Source organism: Nilaparvata lugens, chromosome 8 (assembly GCF_014356525.2).
Source record: "Nilaparvata lugens isolate BPH chromosome 8, ASM1435652v1, whole genome shotgun sequence".
Classification (NCBI taxonomy): domain Eukaryota; kingdom Metazoa; phylum Arthropoda; class Insecta; order Hemiptera; family Delphacidae; genus Nilaparvata; species Nilaparvata lugens.
Genome location: NC_052511.1, coordinates 35,969,171 through 35,985,524, shown reverse-complemented (window position 1 = coordinate 35,985,524; position 16,354 = coordinate 35,969,171). Strand labels below are relative to the sequence as shown.

The window sequence follows — 16,354 nt, the reverse complement described above, 5'->3', positions numbered from 1 at the left end:
CACATCTATTAACACTGTAAAAACCTACCGGCGTAAAATATCTTGAACTACCAGCTCCCATGTAACTTTTGCTACAATAATTATTATGAAATCAACATCATCATCGATCATTGATTTGCAAGAAATTAGGGAAGAAAGTGGATCTATCCAGATGTTCTTGTTAACACATTCCTCAAGTCAACTCTACGTTAGCCTTGTAGCTTGTTTCCTTCTGAAGTGAGATTCAATTTGAACTGTCAGCATTGGTTGAATGGGGAAGCAGTGATGCTACTTATGAGGAATACTGACAGTTGAAAATCAATCAGATTATAGTCAGATTCACTTTAAACTGTCAGCATTGTTTGAATGGGGAGCGTTGATCTTATTCATGGGGAATACTGACAGTTAAAAATCAAACTCGCAGTTAAAGATGTAGTGAGATTCAGTTTAAACTGTCAGCATTGGTTGAATGGGGAAGCATTGCTGTTTTGTACAAGGAGCACTGCCAGTTCAAAATCAATCAGATTATAGTTAGATTCACTTCAAACTGTCAGCATTGGTTGAATGGGGAAGCAGTGATGTTTTGTACAAGGAACACTGACAGTTCAAAATCAATCAGATTATAATCGGATTCACTTCAAACTGTCAGCATATGTTAAATTATTAGCATTGATGTTATTTATCTAAAATTCTGACAGCTCAATGTCAATCTTAATATAGCGTCCACTGTCAGCATTCCTCATTAATATCATCAATTTCCTCACATCCATCCAATGCTGACATTTTGATTTGAGTCTCACTGTGAACATGATGTGAATTAGTGTTGTTAGAATTGAAACCGACAGCCGTTGGGTAGGTACTTAGTGGGTGACTTTCACTGAAATGGAATCACTTTCATTAGTTACAGGTTTTGTCTAGCGGACTACCGGTCTTTGCTATGAATACTTTCTTCTGCGTGTCTGCGATCCTGACCTTGTCAATAGTAACGGAAAACTTGTTGGAGAGGATTAACGGATTTTGTGGGTCTTCATTTCTTCAAATGATAGTTCTTATGATGATGGTTTCTTAATCAATTCCGAACTGCGATGCATCAGCTCACTATTTTGATGTTTTATATGCAGTTATAAATTTATCTCGGACTAACCTATGTGTAACCTTATCTAAATTTGGGAGAGGAATAGCACAAGGTTACCTTATTTTTCGCCCCCTTTGCGTAACCTTATCTTAATTTGGGAGAGGAATAGCACAAGGTTACCTTATTTTTCTCTCCCTTTGTGTAACCTTATCTATATTTGGGAGAGGAATAGCACAAGGTTACCTTATTTTTTCTCTCCCTTTGCATAACCTTATCTAAATTTGGGAGAGGAATAGCACAAGGTTACCTTATTTTTTCTCTCCCTTTGCCTAACCTTATCTAAATTTGGGAGAGGAATAGCACAAGGTTACCTTATTTTTTCTCTCCCTTTGCATAACCTTATCTAAATTTGGGAGAGGAATAGCACAAGGTTACCCTATTTTTCTCTCCCTTTGCGTAACCTTATCTAAGTTTGGGAGAGAAATAGCACAAGGCTATCTTATTTTACTCTCCCTTGGTGTAACCTTATCTAAATTTGGGAGAGGAATAGCACAAGGTTACCTAATTTTTTCCCTCCCTTTGCGTAACCTTATCTAAATTTGGGAGAGGAATAGCACAAGGCTATCTTATTTTTTCTCTCCCTTTGCGTAACCTTATCTATATTTGGGAGAGGGATAGCCCAAGGTTACCTTATTTTTCTCTCCCTTGGTGTAACCTTATCAAAATTTGGGAGAGGAATAGCACAGGGTTACCTTATTTTTCTCTTCCTTTGTGTAACCTTATCTAAATTTGGAAGAGGAATAGCACAAGGTTACCTTATTTTTTTCTCTCCCTTTCATTTCTGATGATGTACTCGTATGAATGAATGAATAAAGAATAGAGTTATATGCAGTCAATAATGGTGAATCTAATCTATAGTCAATTAGTGAATCAGTGAATTAGTTGACTGCATTTCGTTATATGAAACATTAAAATGGTTCATGTTGATTCTTATTATTTGTTCTGATCAAAGTATCTTGAACGTATAGGTTATAGATCGTACCTCTGCACAAATTATTCCCAATTTGTGATTGTTTTGAATAGGGATCTTTGTAATTTATTTTGGTCGAAGTCTATTTGATCATTTCAATGTATGAACCATCAAAATGATGTATTGATTCTCATTATTTATCCTGCTCAAAGTATCTTGAACGTATAGGTTATTGAACGTACCTCTGTACAAATTATTCCCAATTTGTCAACTTGTGATTGTTTTAATGGGGATCTTTGTAATTTATTTTGGTCGAAGTCTATTTGATCATTTCAATGTATGAACCATCAAAATGATGTATTGATTCTCATTATTTATCCTGCTCAAAGTATCTTGAACGTATAGGTTATTGAACGTACCTCTGTACAAATTATTCCCAATTTGTCAACTTGTGATTGTTTTAATGGGGATCTTTGTAATTTATTTTGGTCGTAGTCTATTTGATCATTTCAATGTATGGAACATTAAAATGGTGTGTTGATTCTTTAGTCTATATTTATTCCGCTCGAAGTATCTTGAGCGTACAGGTTATTAAATGAACCCCTGCAGAAATTAGTCCCATTTTTTACTTTACTTGCCCTATTACCATAGGTAAGGAGAGTATTGCTTTTCAAAAAAAATTAAGGTACCCCAATTTTTGAATTTCTATACGTTTCAAGGTCCCCTGAGTCCAAAAAAGTGTTTATTTTTTCAATTTGTGATCGGCTTTGATGGTGATATAATATGTTATTCATATCAGTCTTGGTATCTTGTAACTCGAATATTCTTGGTTTCATTCATATTGTGACTATAATGATCAGAGGTATTGTAGGTTAATGTTTAGATTATTGCAATTATTATTTATTATTAGAAACAATATTCTAATCACCAGGATCAATAATTCCACAGTTCCAAACAGGCTGTGATAACACACCAGAGAAAATAGTCTACGAGAGTTGAAGAAATAGATCACTATCTGGGATAAGGTTTCGATTATTGTTGTAAGATGATTCTCAATTATTTTTGTCTACAGTTTGTCAGGGCGAGTTTCTTCTCCAATATTCTTTAACTTTTTGAGTTACACGAATGGCGTTATATCAGCCCCTTAAATAATGCTGAGAAATACACAGAAAATATTGGAATAGCCTGTTGCTTTGATTGAACTAAAATTTGGGAAAAGTTTAATAAATTTTTGTACCGTTTATTTTCGAGTAGTTCAACTTTTTCTACAAGTTTCACTTCAGACATGGACAAAGATATACTACATAGTTACACTATAAATAATGACCATGCTTCAGAGCAGACTGGCTCTCAAAATAAGAACTATACCTCAATACTTGGAATCATAAACTCTAAAATCCTAATTCTTGAAGGCTCTACGACAGCTTTGAATAAGATTTTCCCTCCAGCTTGTGAAATTGAAATTGTTTGAATACAACATTAGATAACGTATAAAAAAAGGAATATCCAGTTTAGAGCTGCAAAGAAAAAGATAAAAATTAATTGTTTATTGACAAAACATGACCAAGCATTTTGTCCCCAACATAGACCCAATCTTGTTTAAAAGATCAAGCCAATAAAATTAAGTTTTAATGCTCCATAAAACAATGTTGGGGTGATTTTTCGATGTTTTATTTTTCTAAATCGATTTGGCAATTTTCCCTTGACATTTGAATAAGATCATTGGGTCATTGATATTTTTGTCTCAAACTTCTCAACTTGAATCGGTTACTTTTTCTATTCAGAATACTGAAGTTTAAAAGGTCAATACCATACCGAGATACGACGATGTCAAGATTATCTCCAAGATTTTGCAATGAATTCATAAATGATTCAATTTTGAATACAAGTTTGTATAGTAGTTATTTTGCTCCTAATGTGGCAAGTTCCAGCAAAATTTAGCATGATTTAATTATGCGGGCTGTTGGATTACTGCTATATGACTTTTCGTTCAACTATAGTCGCTTACATTATAAAATCTCAGTTCCAATTATTCTGATTCAAACTGGTTCATTCCTTCAATATATTCTTCGTCAAGCAATTTATTCGTCAAGTAGTTTATTTCAAGTTAATAAGAACATCTAACAGTTCATTCTAAAAAGATTTCTTATTTGATTCTGAATCCAGCTTCTCTACCCAATCAGAATATATTACATCAATTTTACTCTCATTAGTTTTCTTCCACTTCCCTTGTTCTTTCTTCTACAATTGGTAATAGGAAATTAATGCTTTCCAAATAAATTTAAGGTAGCCCAAGTTTATGTTTTATGGTCCCCTGAGTCCAAAAAAATATTATTTTGTTGTAGTTTCTGTATGTAGACCTACGTGTTTACTGGTTTTCAAATAGGTAGTATAATATTCTTCCATTCTTTCTCATATCATTCATTTAGTTTGCGCGGTTGGGCCTGCTAAGTTACTCTTCATTGGTTATTTTCCAGCGGTTCTCATAACCATATTTGGAATACTGAGGCGTGTCTTGTCTATCGGCCAATCGTAGGGCTTCACCCGTACGATATTCTAATGCTCAATGTTTGAATTTTCAGTCCACTAGATAATGATAATGGTGTAATATCCTGGAACAACTTCTTTGAAATCCACCAATAATATTGTATATGATAAAGTTATGATTGTATTATGATAAATGATGAAAGATAATTAACTTACTTTGAGTTGTGTCTGTTGTGTGTGAAATGGCCACAATTGCGAAACATACTAACAGTGCCTGAGCTAATCTCCTTTCTAACATCTGAAACAAATAAATTTATCAAATTAGAAAAAAATATTATTCATTATCAACTCATATTGCAATGGACTATTTCTCTAATAAACTGTTACACTGTGTTCAATAAACTCTATAATTGACCGAGCGAAGTGAGGTCTAAGTTTCAAGTCGAGGGTTTGGAATTTCTCTTAATGTTTAAATGTTTTTATGTTGCGCATTTACGGCGAAACGCGGTAATAGATTTTCATGAAATTTGACAGGTATGTTCCTTTTTAAATTACGCGTCGACGTATATACAAGGTTTTTGGAAATTTTGCATTTCAAGAATAATATAAAAGGAAAAAGGAGCCTCCTTCATACGCCAATATTACCGTAAAAATCAGACTATTCTTCATCATAAATCAGCTGTCTAGTGGACTATAATACTACCCGTTCAAAAACATCGAACATCCTGAAAATATATCTTTCCATTAACGTTAGTAGACAGTTGATTATAATACTACCCGTTCAAAATCATCGAACATCTTGAAAATTGTATCTTTCCATCAACGTTGTAGACAGTTGCAGCCAGACCTGATAACAGCGCTCACACTCACATTCCGGGACGACACGTCACGGTACGATATAGGAGAGAAAGCTCTATGTTTATTTAGGATTTCTTCTAGACATTTTTAATTGATAAATTATTTATTAATTTTAGAGAAAACATAACAACAGGTCAATGTAACTCACTGAGCGCGAGGTCTACTGTTCACAGAACTACTAGTACAAGTATGAACTGGTGAAACCTGTTCACCATTCATACAAGCTAATATTGAAATTCATCGATTTATATTGCAATCGAATATTCTGTAAATAGTTTAAATATTTTTTAAAAAGTTTCACACGTACCAAACCTGTTGATGAGTCATACAAGCTCATTATTTCTTAAAAAAAATTTAATACAGTAGTCTATATTGAATTCTCTCAATGTGATAAGATTCAAACCAAATTAGCAATAAAATATTCAATGGAATATCATATAAATCTCTCTATCTTTTGAATCGTTCACTTTTCATTTGCTATTCTCCATTGGTACTCTCTATTCTCTATTTTAAAGTAGGATTGATTGATTATTCCAAGTAACTGGGATTATCTTCTGTCTCCTTTTTCAAAGACTCGTCCTTTGATTTCTAATCCTTGAACATAATCATCGCTCTTGAACTAATTCTAATAAATATTCAATGCAGATGACCCATCCTAATGCTCCACGGTACAATATCCTATTGAATTATTGAATGAAGCCTAATTGATTAGTTTTATGCTATTCATAGAGTCCTTGTGAGCAAGTAGTCTCTCTTTCTGCAAATCCTCCACTATTCATTTTTGAATGTGACCACTTTAAAACATTCCACTAATTCTACTTTTCTTTTTGTTGTTGTAGCTGATGCTCTTCTTCTTTTCCATCGTCTTTTTCTTCTCCTCCTCCTTCCCCTCCTTCTCCTCCTCCTCCTCTTCCTTCTTTTTCTACGTCATATGTGTTCTTCTCCTTCTTCTCTTGAGTTTTTATATTTCATCTTCTTCTCCTCTTCCTTTTCCTGTGTTCTTCTTCTTATTATTATTCTCCTCTTCCTTCTCCTGTGTTCTCCTCCTGAGTTATTCTTCTTCTCCTTTTTCTCTTTCCTCTATTTGATTTTCTTCCCATTTTTTCCCCATTTACTTCTTTGTACCTGAACGTTTTCTCCATTTTACTGTAACCTTCTTGTCGTTTCTAGAACAATCTCTTATCCTCCATCTTCTTTTTCTTCTCCATTCCTCAGTTTTTTCTTGTGTAATTCTTCTCTAACTGTCAGGCACGCTAAGTACCTCAATCATTTCCAATCAAGAAACAAATGATGGAATACTGGTACACCAACAGATAGTATTGCAGTTTCTAATTCTCATTAAATTAAACGTCATTTTCGTCCTCATCTCCATCTTTTATTCAGTTTTTCTTGTATAATTCTCCTCTAAGTCTCAGGATCGCTAGGTATCTCATCATTTCCAATCCAGGAACAAATAATGGAATGATTGTACCTGACCAGAGAATATCACAATTTCCCATTCTCATGAAATTAAACGTTATTGTCCTTATACTGGAGCATCCTATGTCCTTCACAAGAAAAAATACTTCAGATCCAATCCTTTTTCTCCTGTCATCTCACTTCTTTTCAATCCAGGTTTCTCATAGATTGAAGAAGACCTTCGATTTTGAAAGTAGCTTGAAAAAATTTCAAGAGTAACGTACGCTATCAACAACCTTTATCCCTTTCTAAAACTAATAATTGCTCATCAATGATGATTCAAATTCAAATACCTGATTACCTTTTGATGATTATATTGCAGAATTTTGAATACAACACGATTGTATCAAAGTGTACTTTGGTTAATAGCAGTGTTACAACTTCACACCTGAGCAAACGCTCAATAAATATTGTTTTGTAATTTACATTGGATGTGAATATCATCAGTAGCTTTTGAGTCTTTCACATAAACCAATCATATAAAACATAGAGGAACGGAATACCAGTATCTATAATCTGTGATAAGGAGTATCCGATATGATAGTTTATGTTAGGATGAATAAACCAATCTTGAAACTTATTGAGAATATGATTTCTCACACCAATATGAATAAATCAACCATGAAACGTATCGGATATAATAATTTCTCACAAGAGAATGAATAAACCAATCATTAAACTTATCGAGAATATGATTTCTCACACCAATAAGAATAAACCAATCATGAAACGTTTCGAGTACAATAATTTCTCACACAACCTTGTTCCAGTATGGAAACAAACTGGGAAACATTGAGGCTTACTATCATGATCGTCCATAATTTGTCTTGAAAGTGCATGATTTAAATTATGGAGTCATGAAGTGATGAAAGTAAGCAGAGACGTTGCTTTATTAGAAGATGCTTAGTTTTCTAAGCACGACTCACGGCTTGAATGAATGCTTTGATAAGTTCAAAGCATCATCAATTATTGCAGAATCCTTTTCACAAGATGATTTTCGTTGTTAGATTAGAAATTTATAAATTTGATAAAATATGCACATCGTCTGTTACAGGTTTGATGTTTGGTGTTGTTCAACCCAAACTACATAAAACACAAATCAAAGGCTTTCGCCAATTTTGAGATGAGAAATTCATAAATTTGATAAAATATGCACATCGTTTCTCACAAGCTAGAAGAAGCTCAATGATGATAAACCGAAACTACATAAAATACAAATTAAAAGCTTTTGCCAATTTTGAGATTGGAAATTCATAAATTTGATAAAATATGCACATCGTTTCATACAAGCTAGAAGAAGCTCGATGATGATAAACCGAAACTACATAAGATACAAATCAAAGGCTTTTGCCAATTTTGAGATTGGAAATTCATAAATTTGATAATGGACATAGTTTGTTACAAGCTTGATGCTCGATGATCTTCAACCCAAACTTCATAAATTCAAATGATAGGCTTTTGCCAAATCCACCGATGAGAATCACCACAAATTGTCAGTGATCCTTATAGCTAACACCAACGCTACCCGTTTAACCAATACTGACATTGAGAGGTAGATAATATCTTACTGTACCCAAGATATATTAATAATATATTTTTCGCGAACAATAAAAAAGGTACTTGACCTAAATATATCGAACATGATATTTTGCCTATAAGCTTAGTTTCAAATGGAAGATGTTCACCAGAGATTATTGTTTATTGCAACCTGTTTTGAAAACACGAGTTGATAATATGTATTTGCATGTTTATCTCATTCTTTTTCAACGAGTGTTAGCACAGAATATAGCATATATTTAGAATACAGCATTTATCTTGTATTCTGTGGTGTTAGTTATATATTAAAATACTTGTCAAGAATAGGTTACTGTATTCATTTTATTTAGTTTCTACGATTGTTATGACCTACTTCAACCATTTTATGAAATTCAACTCAAGAGAAAACTGTCTGCATTATTTGAATGGGAAGCAGCGATGTTATTCACTAGGGATGCTGACAGTTGAAAGTGAATTTCACTATAGATATTTTATGAATTCTCCTCTTCACTCACTGATATAACATTTTCGCGATTAGTATCAGATTTCAGTAGTCTATTGGGTACTATTTGGTATTCTATAGAGCTAGGTGATATTATGCAAGAGGAAGGTTGAGTTGTTTCTAGTTAGACAGATTTCACTGCATGATATTTTATTTTATTGTTGTACCTTTCCACAGTTTATTGGCGGTATCAAATATAAGTGGATTGGCATACAAAATGCTTGTTTCTTGCTGGAAATATTGGGATATATATTATTTCATCCTAGATGGTTTTCTTCTTTCTCAAGAATTTATCCGAATACGGCAATGAAGTAAGTAGTATCTAACTTAAGATGAAGAATAAACTGGAAAACACATGGAAGAATAACACGTCTAAGGGCTGTTTGCACAGTAAAAGCTTAACTGAATTGAATCAGTTGGTGGCTTAAACTTCAAATGAATTATAGTATAACAAACGTGACTTGATAAGCTTGGAATTATGATCCAAAGAATAAGAACACCTACACCCAGTTGCACAAAAGTCTGTTAACTTTTAATCTCGATTAAATGCCATGAGAACCAATCAGAGAAGCATTCAGAAAAACATTCTCTAATAGGCTCTCTTGGAATTCAATCATGAATGAGATTCAACAAGTTTTTGTGCAACCGGGCCTTAGAACTCTTCTTAGATGGTACGGTAATTGAAAGAATGATTCAATCCCAATAATGCTCAATACTTATGAATATTACAATGATAAATCTTGTTGATTAGAAAACTGATAACCTTATTATTTGCTCCTGTTGATTAAAGATCTCCCTTGTATCAATAAATGGAGTGATTGTGTTTTGTGAGTTATAGCTTGTCTAAATTTCAGATCATGACCCAGCACTTGCTGCTACCTTTCGGAGTAACATTCATCACAAACTGTCAATGTCAACCAATCAGGAGAGAGTTGCTGGAGTTGGAAATTTGACCCAACATTTGCTGCCATCTACTAGCAGAGTTATGAGTTGGATTATAAATTGTTGCCATAGAATGAAACAATCTTTCAAACTGATTTACTAATTCAACTATATCCGTTTAAGTTTTCTCTGCTTTGCCTGATCAGGAGGGGGTCAAGAATGAATAATTGTTATCCAAAAATTGTTCCCAACTGACGTAATTTTTATTGTTATTGACGTAATTTTTAGTTGAGCTGTTCTTCAAGCAGAGTGTAGAATTGAAAGGAGACTTGAGAATAGATTTTCCTACTAAATTAACCGAAGTACAGTAGTCGTCCTGTAGCTTTGCCTACGCGACCTTGAACCGGCAGATAGGCAAGGTACCCCTCGCGGGGTGATACGCATGCCGTTGCACTTACTTATACTTGTATACGTGCGCATATTTCGTTAGCGTGTGGATATTTTCAAAGTCCCTATTAAAACGCGTTTTTGCGTGTGCGATTGTTTTACTTCTTTTTTTCAGGAGCCGGTAGTGATTACTATTTTTCAGGTAGTGGATAATATTTTTCAAGTGTAGCTGTGTAGCCTACTATGGCCGAAATTCAGACTAAAATTGGTGGTAAAGTGCTGCATTCTCAAACATACGCGTAACTTGAACGCTCTGCAGAATCTCAGCGGAAAGACCTAGTTACATGATTTTTTCTTTAAAAATAAATTCAATTAATTCTCTACATTTCATACGCGATATGTATACACAAAAAATCAAAAACAAAAATTTTTCTCGATACGTAACTTTTTCATGACATGGAAATTTGAAGTTGTAAATTTTTCGACTTATATACCTCGTTCACACTGAATCGTTGCTCGAATTTGAACTTTATTGACATTATTGGTATCCTCCAACAATTCTCATGATATTGCGGAAATTTCATTGATTTCTGATGACTAGTTCGAGAGTAACTGTTTTGGTAATGAAATGCGAACATTATTTTCAAGTCAAGTCAAATTCTTATTAAATTCCATTTATCTTCGGAATGAGTGAATTTACGTCAAAAGTCCAAAGGACAAAAAAGATGCGTCATGTTTAGTTTCATGGTATTTGATTGATTTTGGAGCAAAATTAGAACATTTTTTAAAATGGTCAATGTTTTTGAACGGCCTGTATCGACTTCTCGTGGCCCTCCGCCGCCGATAGGCAAAGCTACAGGACGGGGACTGTACAAATGTTCAACAGTATGATCATGGAGCTGGTCTTGTTTTCTATTGGCTAACTCATGACTAAGCAATGGATTTTATCTTCTAGAACGCTTGGTAATTTAATCTGAAATAGGATTTTTTCAATATATCCCAACAATCTACGATTCTAGTTAGTGTTTATATAATTGAATGAATCGTATTAATCAAAATAACTGGGTTGTGAAACTTACAAACTCCACAATTCTTAAAAGTGAAATGTAACCTATTACCTATAACCACAGAATACAAATATAGCAGAAGTTATATTATAGAATTTTTCTCTGCTATAACCATAGAGAAACAATAGCGTAAGTAGATATCCCATGGTATGGGGCGTTTATGTCGCAACTTTTACTGTTATTTCAAGCCGATATAGTACATGTAATTCTTTCTCGTGAAGCTGTGTGACGCTGGTAGTCTCTCATATTGTGCCGTTCATACACTCTCACCCCAACAAAATAGTAAAAATCGACAATTATTATCAACAGTAAAAGTTGCGACATAAACGCCCCATACCATGGGATATCTATTTACGCTATTGTTTCTCTATGGTCTATGCTATAACCTATATACCTTTTAAGAAATGTTGCTGTTTGTAAAATTTGAGAGAAGAGCAGTTTCAGGTTGAGCCTGTCGCTCTCTTCCAGTCTTGTATTAATAAAGGAGATTCTCCCAAGCGAAACTCTATTCACCTGTTCCCTTAATGATATTTCATCGTTCTAATTTAGAAGTATTCTATTAGCTGAATATACATCATAGTGGCAATCGACGAGTTTCTGTTTCTCCCTCAATATAAAACTAATGTTAAAAATCATTAAATGACTCATTCAATTTAGAAGATCCAACAACTAGTATAAAAACTAAGCAGAGTAATAAAATTAATAGACGATTGTTATCCAGATCACGCCAGGAAATGAGCTTACATCAATAAAAAGAATCATTTTTCAATGTGTGTGTGAACCTTCCCGTATCGTACCTATAGTTTTAAAAGCATCCATCTAAATCAGGGACATCTGCGTCACGAACTGTGAACGATGATTAAATTTTTGTTACATCATTTTCAGATCATGAGTCACGTTGTTTTGTCTGTACCCTTGTTCATCCCTTTAGAGCTAATCTACTACTGTATACTAGACTTTACTTCTTCTGTCTTTTTCTTGTTCTTCTCCTCCTTTCCATCCTGCTTCTTCTCCTTCTTCTACCCATTCTGCCTCCCCCTCTTATTCGATTCAACATCTTCTTCTTCTTCTCGTTGCTCTTTCTCGTGTTCTTGCCGTTGCTCGTGTTATTCTTGTTTTTTCACTTCTCCTTCTCCTTCGTCATCTTCCTTCACCTTCTTTTTCCTTTTACTGTTTTCCTTTGTCTAATCTGTTGCATTTCCTATACACCATGAGCTTTATCACGATTCTTACCTCACGCTATTCCACCATGCTTGTACTTCTGAGATACCGTGACATTTGCATCATATCTATAGATTCCATAGCATACAACTCCACATAAATATCTATAGCTGTGACGTCACATCTTTGAATTCCAGCTGTTCCATTGTCATTGACGTTAGGAATTTATTGGATGACTCCGACGAACATTGCAGACATTTTTATGGGACGATATCGGATTGTTCATGATTTTGGTTGACTCATTCATTGTGGTAGATGAGTCAATCATTGAGTATTTTTAACTGATGTAGCTGAACGGAGTCGTGAGTTGATCTCTATTCTCTATTGATCCATGCAATAAGTACATAATCAAAATGATAAGGAGAGAAAAAATAAGGTAACCTTGTGCTATTCCTCTCCCAAATTTAGATAAGGTTACACATAGTCCGAAATAGGTTAATTTATTCATGTAGTTCATCACTTCATAAAATTCTCAGTCCTTCATTATTTTCACAAAGTAGAATTTTAAATTCTATTAGATTGAACAGTTTATGTTTGTCAAGTTCCGTTTAATCTAGTGGAACAAGGACATCAAAATATCGAGAGTTCAATAATCGATGTATGTGTAACTGGTTTACTCATATCGATCTTGCTTGATAAATCTGTAATAGAAGAAGCCATAGTGAGGTCCTTGTTATAATAGCAGTGGATAAAGATAGGAGAATAGCGATGCCGATGCTCTGCATTAATTAATTATATTTCTACACCGTCAAAAACATAATTGACATCGTTGTGGACCTAGAAAAGGATAGTACCACCGGCTTTGTCGAATGATAGATAAGGATAGCAAAACCAAAGTTGAACAAATACTGTCATTATAACGTGGACCTCAGTATAGTTAAGACAGGATGAGTTTACATCAATCTAGGGCCGGTTGAAGCTGGATCCCCACATATCAGTATCAGTGAACGAGACCGGCGAAGTGAAAATATGATTCCAATGAGTTCTTATTGGACTATTCCCACTCAGACCGGCTTAGCGAGTATGAATCGTCCCATAAGAACATAAAGAAATAGTTTTCTTTCTACTGTCCTCCACAGTAATTTTATTGAATAATTATTTTGTACAGCCAGCTTCACTCACGTTGATTTTAGGAAGTACAATTTTATGCTGTCGTTATGAATTCTACTGGATTAAACGGAACTTGACACATATAATCTGTTTAATCCGATAGAATTAATGAAACTAAACAGAACTTGACAAACGTCATCTGTTTGACATCATCTGTTTAATCTTATAGAATTTACAAAGACGGCAAAAATCGTACAACCAAAAATCAATGTGTGTGTAGCTAGCCTATCTTGAATCATTAACTTATGAAAAAATATTGTCTACTCATTATCATTCAATATCGGGGCACCGAGCTTCGATCGTTATTTATTTATAAGCTATCGATAAACAGAACACAATTCTTGAAAATGATTGGGGAAGGACTAACAGTGTGTATGTGTATGTTCCATACACTTGAATTTAGGTTCAATTTTCAGTCCAAACATTTGAAAATAAAAAAGTTTTAATTTAGATTGTTTACAAACCAAATTGAATAACAAAATAACACTCACTAATCACTTAAAATTGTCAAATAATCATTAACTTTGAAAATCTTATGATATATAATCTAGTTTAGATCGATTATCGTGTCTTTTCAACAAATCACATTATTTTCATCAAGTCGACTAAAATTTCTAGGTAATATTTCTCGCTGATTGATCACACAGCTGGAAATAATTCTGTTTCTCTCCCACACACACACACACACACACACACACACACACACACACACACATCTTCTGTTTCGACAGACGACGAAATTATCATCTGTTTTTCCAAGGATGAATAATTATTATCCTTTCCATGTCCTTCAGCGATTTTTCCCAGGGATGAGACCTAGTGCAATCGAATTTTTATATCATAAACCTACTACGTTCCAAATTTCGTGAAAATCGTTAGAGCCGTTCTCGAGAACCCTTGAACATAAATAGCCATATAAATAACCAGATATGAAAATAACCAGATAACCAGATATAAATAGACTATATTTACAGAAATTGCTTGCTTAATATAATAGGATTCTTTGTATACGGCACCAATATGATTCGAACTTCTTGAATATTTTCTTCATCCTATTTTATTCCATTCGGAAATGTCAATAGAACGGTTTGCGGAGCAGACAAGTGAAAGGTATTTAGAATGCGTGACAATCACGGAATCAGGAAGGCTGAGACGCCTCAATAATAAATTGACGGCGCTGTAAATCTCCTACAAGTTCACGGAAGACTACTCTTCTACTATTTGCGCTAATCTCTTTCCTATTTCCAGTTCTGTTCACTTGACATTGTCTTATGCTTGAGCTTTCTATTATATCTCGATATCAATTAAAATATGTAGGCTATGTTACATATGAAGATTATAATATTATAACAGTAGTCATGAAGCTAAAATCTCTTCCCTTTCCACCTTTCTACAACTTTTTCTTACTCACACATGTTTCTTAGTGCGAATGATAACCTAATGAGCTTTTTTCTTGTGCATGGGTAATGGCAATACCTACTTTTACTAAGTAATATTGGTAATGGAGAGTTTGTATTGTAAAATAAAAACAATAATGTAGAGTTTGTAAAGTGTTGGTAATGAAGAGTGAGAGAATGATTTGATAAGATAATCAACAAAGATTGGAGAGAATCAACATTTGAATTCAGTTATTGCAGCTATGGTGAAAGTGATATTTCCGAGCTCAAAATATTAAGTGATTTTATTCTATACTAGCTTACCCAGCGATCTTCGTACCGCAAAAAGTCAATGTATCTCATGTCACACTTGACTTTATTTGGTGAATCATCCGTGAAATTGGAAAACTACTTGACAGAACGGCATGAAATTTGGTAATTTGTTGTGTGAATATTGGAGATGGTTTCTGACCAGAAATTTTAATAGGGGGGCTCATTGAATCATTAGTGAAATTTATCCGACAATCAATATTTTCATTTACATCTAAAAAATACGGACTTCTCATGTGCTTAAAACTACCGTTTTAATACCAGTAGACAATTTTATCACAGAGTGACGTGTTTATTACAGCTGGTAAGTTTAGATGCTAAATCATATTATCACAACATGATGTTGAATCATGATGATCTTCTCGGTCTATGTTAGCCGCTCGGCCGACAATATTTCGAAAATATATGTCTGTAAAATGGATTAATATATAATCATTATAAGCCCCCCTATTAAAATTTCTGGTCAGAAACCATCCTCAATATTCACACAACATATTGCCAAATTTCATGCCGTTCTGTCAAGTAGTTTCGAGTCTATAGGGAACAAACAAACTAACACACAAACAGACATTAATTTTCATATATAGAGATTTTGTGAATATTTTAAGTTTGTTTTATGTTTTCACGGAAGTCCTATTATCAATCTATCTAAATTTGAAATTCTTTGTTTTATTCTGATTTGTAGTTTCAGATTGAAGATTGGTGTTGAAATTGAAGTGGACACAACCTGCATAATATTTGGACGATTTCTGACAAAATCAGAAAATAGAAGTAGTTTTGGGCAATAGCCTTTTTCTATTTTTCGACTATTGTATTGTTTACTGTATCCAATAGATAAATAAATAATCAAACATTCATGTCTACCGAGGCCCGGTTGCACAACAGCCGGTTAAATTTTAACCGTGATTAATTTCACGAGAACCAATCAGAGAAGGCATTATTAAAAGACGGCTTTTCTGATTGGTTCTCGTGGGATTAATGACGGTTAAAATTCAACCGACTGATGCGCAACCGGCACTATTAGAACTACTTTACTTTGTCCCAATTTTTCTCTCTCACAATTCCATGTGGTTATGATTATGAATCTGTCTATGAATTCCTTTATCAAGTTTTAAA

The 16,354-nt window shown here is 33.9% G+C and overlaps 1 protein-coding gene across 1 annotated transcript in view; it reads right to left on the bottom strand.

Moving 5' to 3' along the window:
- Positions 1-16,354, bottom strand: part of LOC111055728 (chitotriosidase-1) — a 176,708-nt gene that overhangs the window by 32,650 nt on the left and 127,704 nt on the right. Inside the window, exon 2 of the mRNA XM_039434647.1 lies at positions 4,728-4,809. Coding sequence (XP_039290581.1) covers positions 4,728-4,809 — 82 coding nt within the window. The remainder of the gene's footprint in view (positions 1-4,727; positions 4,810-16,354) is intronic.